At 34.2% G+C, this 7,574-nt stretch overlaps 1 protein-coding gene across 2 annotated transcripts; it reads left to right on the top strand.

The window, feature by feature from the left end:
- The first annotated feature begins 4,045 nt into the window (after positions 1-4,045).
- On the top strand, positions 4,046-7,574 carry LOC138912339 (uncharacterized). Of its 2 annotated transcripts, XM_070212983.1 has the most exons (3): positions 4,046-4,060; positions 6,843-6,971; positions 7,025-7,574. In XM_070212983.1, the coding sequence occupies exons 2-3, from the start codon at positions 6,927-6,929 to the stop codon at positions 7,496-7,498; spliced, it is 519 nt and encodes a 172-aa protein (XP_070069084.1). In that variant the 5' UTR covers positions 4,046-4,060; positions 6,843-6,926; the 3' UTR covers positions 7,499-7,574. The 2 variants fall into 2 exon arrangements, with proteins under 2 accessions (XP_070069084.1, XP_070069085.1); XM_070212984.1 differs by lacking the exon at positions 4,046-4,060 and having other exon boundaries at positions 6,842-6,971; positions 7,044-7,574.

The following is a 7,574-nucleotide window of genomic DNA, read 5'->3' as shown; positions in this document are numbered from 1 at the left end:
ATTTAGAACGTACTTTATAGCTTGTGCTATTTTCGCTTAAGCCTAGTACTCAGTTCGACTAATAGCCTCTTCCCATAGAGTCAATCCGTTTGAAACGGCTGGGATTCTTGAAAAATGTGAAACTCGTGTTCCCACAGAACTCCATCCACCATCTACCATCCAATAACAGCTGACTAAAGAGCAGTTGCTCAGCTCAACATTAACGAAGGGGGATTTCAACTCGGGAAAACTGTCGTAAAATTGCGTTCTCCTAATTTTATTGTAGAATAATACAATAAATAGATTAAGAAAATAGTTTAAAAACAATACGTACAATTCGTTAAACGGGTGGTGGATGGATCTCTGTGGGAATACCGTATAAAAGTTTTTCAACTGCGCGTAGGAAAAAATTGATTTTCTTCAAACTAGGAATGTCGAAATTTTTAAAAATACCGTATCGATGATATTTATACCCTTGTAGAGGGTATTATAATTTCAGTCAGATGTTTGCAACGCAGTGAAGGAGACGTTTCCGACCACATAAAGTATATATATTCTTGATCAGCACCAATAGCCGAGTCTATCTAGCCATGTCCGTCTGTCCGTCTGTCCGTTTCTATGCGAACTAGTCTCTCAGTTTTAAAGCTATCGCGATGAAACTTTCCCGAAAGTCTTCTTTCTATTGCAGGTAGTACATATGTCGGAGCGAGCCGGATCGGACCACTATATCTTAAGGCTTCCATAGGAATATTCAAACAAATATGAGAAAATTCATTGTAACTTTGTAGGAAGTAGGCGTTTTAATTCTTGACTACTTAAAAACAAAATTCAAAAATAGAAACGCTGAATCTGGAATCCCTGGAACTGCACCGAGTGAGCAATACTTTATCTACAAGGGTATATAAGCTTCGGCTGGCCGAAGGTAGCTTTCTTTCTTGTTTTTATTGAAACAAAAAATCAAAATGATATTTGATATATAAGAAAATAAATAATTATATATCAGATATTTTTGATATTTTTGTTTTATTATTATTTTGTATTAATTTTAAGCTGCATAAGGCGGGGGCACCCGATTATAGCGTTCTATCTTGTTTTTACTGCGTTTTCTTGGAATCTGAATGCTATGCTATGCATTTTCAGGTAATAGTCTAGAAGAGCGGCCTGAGCACCAAAAACCGCGAAAAAATTACCCTCGATGGACCGCGATTTCTTGAGAATTTACGTGCAGAAGATTATTTGCGGAAATGCATGGTTCTCTTGTAATTGCATTTCAAAGTTGCGTGTTTTGCTATAAAAACAAAGTAGGATTTTGAGGTGTTTTGTGTCATTTTGCTATAAAAACAATGTAGCATTTTCTAGGAATTTATGGGTTTGCTATAAAAAACAAGTAGGCTTTTGTTGCTTAATCAGAAATTGCACTTTTGATTTTTGTTTACTGTGGATTCCTGCAACGGGTGCACTATTTCTTATAAAGACTTTCTTGCCATGGACGAAGAAGAAGTGTTTTCATTTCTGCAGAGACATGGAGTTGTTCTAAAGAGCAAGGACTGTCCCAACTGCAGTAAGCCCGCAACATTGTCTTTCAATGGGAAGAGACCGATTAGTACACCATTTTGGAGGTGCCGCAGGATGATAAGTAATCATCAACAGAAACGGAAATTAAGAAAAGTTCAATGCTCCTTTAAGGTAAACGGAAAACGGAGCACTACCAAGGGTACCTAGCGCGATTCACTTTTTTGAAAAGGCACCCAAACCACACCTCAAGATTCCATGCAATTTTCTCAGCAATGGGCGAATTGTTTAATCCTGAACGCGATGTTAGTATTTAAAAAGAGATGGGAAATGGTAAAAAAGCGCCGGAGGCAAAAAAATTAAAAAAAAAAAATCGCGCGATTTTTTTTTTTTAATTTTTTTGCCTCCGGCGCTTTTTTACCATTTCCCATCTCTTTTTAAATACTAACAATTAACTATCTTAAATTTCAGGAATCCACCGATACGGACAATGAAAAGAAATAGGTTTAATCTGTACCACTAACCAGCATTTTTTTTAAATAAATATTTACTGTCCAATCATTAACCATAGTTTAATATAGCATTTTATATACTATTACAAATGAGTTACAAGTATAAGGAGGTACTGAACTAAAAACTCTCGTAATTGGCTTTGATAAAGACTAAGGTTGATCCTCCTCGGATTGCGATTTCTTAAGATTCATCTTAAAAATGTATATGTTGGTCATCAATGGTCGCCCAAGCTCTTAAGGAATCACGGTCCATCGAGGATATTAATGCGCGGTTGTCTGGCCTGCTATAAAAACAATTTCACATTTTTCTCGAATTTTTTCGAAAGCTTATTATTTTGACAACAAACGGAAAGCCCATATGTTTTTTATAGCAAAATGACACAAAACACCTCAAAATCCTAGAAAATCCTACTTTGTTTTTATAGAAAAACACGCAACTTTGAAATGCAATTACAAGAGAACAATGCATTTCCGCAAATAATCTTCTGCACGTAAATTCCTAAGAAATCGCGGTCCATCGAGGGTAATTTTTTCGCGGTTTTTGGTGCTCAGGCCGCTCTTCTAGACTATTACCCATTTTCAATTGCCGAAAAATAAATTTTAGCGGCGCTCATCTTTTACATATGTATTATTTCTTGTCCCAATTAAAAGTTAAACCAATTTAAAGGATAAACTTCCGTTTAGCTCCTACCCCCAATTTTTTTCAAACTTTCCATATTGACGTGTTTTTGGGTCCTGATTACGGGAAAAATAGCCAAAGTTGGCGCAAATAACGGGATCTTGACAAATAACGGTAAAAATCGTAAAATTTTCGGTTTTTTGCAGTTTTTTCGGAAAATAAAAGAAAAATCAAAAAATGTTTTAGACAAAAACAGAAGATATTTATAAAACGGATCTTTTGTGTATTAATCATATTCTTCGTAAACATAAAGGTTTTCGAGGAAAAACTAAATGAAGTATTTTAAATTGGGTGTGAACATTTTAAAATACTGCAATATCCCGCCTGAAATGGCGACAGATAGTTTTCGATTAGTCGATAACAGCATTTTACCTTGTACTCTAGTGATGGACCTATTTTGCCTTTTTAAACGATGTATCGTGTTCATGCTCCTCGAAAAAAGGAAATGGAACGGATGACCTGAATGAAAGCAGGGTAAGCTTTTAAAGAAAGTAGTAAGGTACGGGCGAGGAAAGCGCCGCAGGCAAACATTTTTTTAAACAGAAATCGCCGCGATTTTTGTTTAAAAAATTTTTGCTTGCGACTTTATAAATGATTTATATGTATTTTTTGTTAATACTTTTTATTTCCGTTGTATAATTTGCATTTTATTTTGTTTTCTAAATGTTATATTTAACTACGAGAACTGAAATGCTCTTCCTAAAAAATGTAATGCCATTCTCGTGCTCAGGTAGTATCATCGCTAATACATCGAGAGACATCGATATAAATTTTGACACACCGATACAACATGAAGCTTTCGTGCGATATATCGGGCAAAATGACGCAAGTGTGCTTCAACGGTTTTTTATTTTTAAACAAACAAAAACTATTAGTTTTACAGAAAAAATGTATAAAACATAAAATACTCATTTATTTAATAGCTTTCATTTCTCCTAGCTAGCTTTTTGATTTAGTTATTATATTCCAAGATATTTAAGAAAAACAGTTTTTACCGTTATTTTCCATGATCCCGTTATTTGCGCCAACTTTGACTATTTTTCCAATAATCAGGACCCCAAATAAGGTGGATTTTGAAAGTTTGAACGAAATCGGGGGTTGGAGCTGAACGGAAGTTCACCCATCTTTTTTTCATTGCCAATAATAAGTATTCCTCTTTCATGCTGTAAATTTACTGCATGTTTAAAGATAAATAGCCACTGAACAGAAACGATTTTCACAAAAAGTGTATTTTTGATATTACAAAATAAAACATTTTAGCACTAAAATGTGTAGTGTGAACCGTTGGGATTTTTGACAAAAGTGAAATCCATATCCAACAATATGTCTGCATTGGTAGATCCAAAACGATATTGGATACTTTTCCAGAGAGCAAATGGTAGGCTTAAAACAATTTAAGCTCCTGATTATCCTCGTGGACTCCATTAATTTGTCGCATTGCTATCGACCGGTTATGCGCCTTAAGAAAATCCTTCATTTGTGTAGTCTTCGGTAATACTATATATTAGCGGGCTCACCCTCGAAATTCGGAAAAAAATTATCATCGATGGGCCGCGATTTCCTAAGAATTAACGTGCAAAAAGAACTTGGCAGTCGGCCATGGTTCTCTTGTAATTGAATTTCAAAGTTCCCGGGTTTGCTATAAAAAACAAGTATGCTTTTCTAACGTTTGCCATAAAAATCATATATGTACATATGTACATTAGGGTGGTTTTTTTTTTGTATGAAAAATTCTAAGGTCCTACTCTCACCCCCTTATAGTTTGCGAATTGGTGCATTTAAGACATACCAAAAAGAAAAAGTATAAAAAAATGCGATTTAGTGCTTGCGCATTGACCTTTAAGTTTATCACTCATACGAACTGTTGCCCTTGATCAAATATTTTAATTTCATATAGATGGCGTAGACTTGTCATTACATATTGAGTCTAAACATAAAGGTAACCTTGTCACCTTTACAAACGGCTAAAGAAAATAAAATCGCTATGGCAATATAAGTTCCAATATTTAAGGGAGTCGCACAACAAATCAAACAAATATTTTTTTTTATTTATCGCCCCCAAACTATATGCAGAATATGTGGATAAAAAGCTATTTAGATATTTTTAAAAATCTTAATGTACGTATCGTGGCCAAAAAAACACTTCCTAGGGTTTTATAACAAGTTTAGATCCCAAGTCGAAACCTACATTTTTACTTTAGTCTAGATCTAGATCTACATTTATTGAATCCTTCATACAAACAGACAAAGCAATATATAATTATACCGAAAATTTATAAATTTATTTATTTTGTTATATCCCTGCATTATAGGGTACAGGGTATTATAATTTCAGTCAAAAGTTTGCAACGCAATGAAGGAATGATTTCCGACTATATATTCTTAATCAGCATCACCAGGAGAGTCGATCAAGCCATGTCCGTCTGTCTTTTCTTGTTAAGTCGCGTTATTCGTCAAGGGACGTACTCGAATTTCCTTGCTCTCCCATACGCTAACCAGCATTTTTGCAACAAGCTGAGCACTTTCAGATAAGAAACTTTGTTTCAGAGGAACTGTCCTGTAGAGCAAAGTACGGTCCTCTTTGACGGCAAAGTTTCTTCTTCATCAAAATTGAAATTTAGCTTTCCAACCAAAAAAAGGTGCTCTCCATTTTGTTAACGATTATGAACGAAATCAAATATTTGACAAGTGTAGACATGGGAAAAGATTTGCCTACCCAAAACTCATACTGGTTTACTTGCCGTATGAGTAATTTTTTTGGAAACTTTGAGACCATTGCGCAAGCCCTTAGACTTAATTTAAAATTTTTTGGATTTTAGTTTAAGTTATTTTGCACAAATATCTTGTGTTTAAAAGGGTGAGATAAAAATTCTTTATAAAAAACCGCCCTAATGTACATATATGTATATGTACCCTTTTCCTTTTTTGTCAAAATAAGACTAATTTAAAATTCCAAACATCTGAGTAATTGGTATTATAGGGAACTAGTCCTCACAACCGCGTAAAAATGATCCTCGATGGACAGCGATTTCTTAAGAACTCTCATAACCATGGATAACCACATGTGTATTTGTATTATGATAATCAATCAAGCAGGATTATATATTTTAACCTTTCTTTGAATTTGTTTTTCTGACCGACACAACAACCCTTATTCAGCTAATACTTTTTTAGTACTGAACAAGAAAAACTGCGCCGCAAACAAAAAAAAATTAAGAAAAAATCGCGCGATTTTTTTCAAATCGGACCATTTGTTAAAAAGTTATGCCCGATCAAAGTTTTCTATCTCCATCTCCCTCGCACTTCCATTAGCTGAATAACGGGTATCTGATAGTCGGGACAATGGTGGAACTATACAAGGTGATCTCGTCGCGAGAGCTGCCCTCTTTTGAGGACGTTATTTGTGTCAGTCTCTATCTAGCTATCTAATTCTATCGCCTAAAAGATACAGAGAGGTAAACATATTTAACGTCCTCAGCAGAGCTGACGAGACTACCTTGTATAGTTCCACCATGGTCGGGCACCCGACTATAGCGTTCTCTCTTGTTTTTTATAGCAAACCCGAAATTCGGGGGTGAGCCCGCTTATACATATACAGTATTACCATATATTTAAAAAATATCGATATTCGATATATCAGGATAAAAAATAATCACAATAGGGGGATTCCCTAAACTGTTGAATTGTTGAATTTTGGTCAGCTGTTAATCAGCTGTTCCATACAAAGTCAACTTTCAGAAATTTCAGCAATTCAACAGCTTCGGGGCTGTTGAAAATTTTGTTGAATTGCTGAAAAGCCAGAGTTGTCACCTTTTTTTAAAAGTCGTGGCAACTCTGTAACATTTTAGAATCATTAGTACGCATTATTTATTTTAAAATCAACTTAAAAATCATATTTGTGGTTCTTTTTACCTTGCTAACACTTTTAGACAGTAACTAGCAATAATAAATCAAATTTTACATGCTTTAAGTTCCGTGAAACTTTTCAACAAATAACAGCTGTTTGAAAATTCAACAGAACCCATTTTGGGTCGTTCCCTTAATTGCTGAAATTTTTTGTTGAATTTTCAACAATTCAGCAATTCAACAGTTTAGGGAATCCCCCTAATATAAATATTTATTTTTACTCAAAAATTATCGATATATTGATATTTTGATAGGTCTTTCACATCCCTATTCGATTCTAATGCTCAAGTACTAGGGTTAATTTGTCGTTTCCTATAATCATAAGAAAATAACAGGAAATGGACGCCTTAAAATGCATTGACAATAAAGAAATATTTACAGAGGTAAGCAAGTTACATATAAATATATGTGCTACATGTAAACCATTTTTTACAAGATTCTTCATTTGGCTATAGATTACCTGATTGGAAACATTAATGATACAAAAACTTTACGTTCGTCTCACAAATATGGATTTCAAAATGCCGATGAATTTCTGATGGTCACACGAAAGATGTCAAGTTATTTCAAGGATTTTAGTTTAGTGAAAAGTGAAAATTTAACCCCATTTTTCAGCTTTTCCCCTGAAATGAACCGACTTGTACCTATTGTACTCGCAGCACGTCAGCTGGAATTAACCAAGTATCTGGAGCAATCTGAGTACTCCAAAACTGAAAATATCGTAGAATCTTTCGAATGGGATACCCGTTTAATACTAGGAGATAGCAGCTTTGGCGGAAATATTCATCAAATAACTACTTTGAAATTATGTTTCAGTCACTTAAATCCAAAAAGTAGACTTTTTTTTGAAATGAGTAATCGAAAATTAAATGATTTAATTTATCTACTAGAAGACTCTATGACAGAATAACAACAATCGAAACAGTTATAAATATACAAAAAATGTTTGAACATGATCCCAGATCAATAAAATATATATAGTATAA

The sequence above is a fragment of the Drosophila takahashii genome, chromosome 2R, assembly GCF_030179915.1.
Source record: "Drosophila takahashii strain IR98-3 E-12201 chromosome 2R, DtakHiC1v2, whole genome shotgun sequence".
Classification (NCBI taxonomy): Eukaryota; Metazoa; Arthropoda; class Insecta; order Diptera; family Drosophilidae; genus Drosophila; species Drosophila takahashii.
Note: the sequence above shows the minus strand (reverse complement) of the source record. Positions and strands in the feature narration are given on the sequence as shown.

What these genes read in the sequence shown, in the direction of transcription:
- LOC138912339 (XM_070212983.1), top strand. Translation starts at nt 6,927, where the DNA reads ATGGACGCCTTAAAATGCATTGACAATAAAGAAATATTTACAGAG. An exon ending in ATAAAGAAATATTTACAGAG is followed by an intron (nt 6,972 to 7,024) that starts GTAAGCAAGTTA and finishes ATTTTTTACAAG; the next exon opens with ATTCTTCATTTGGCTATAGA.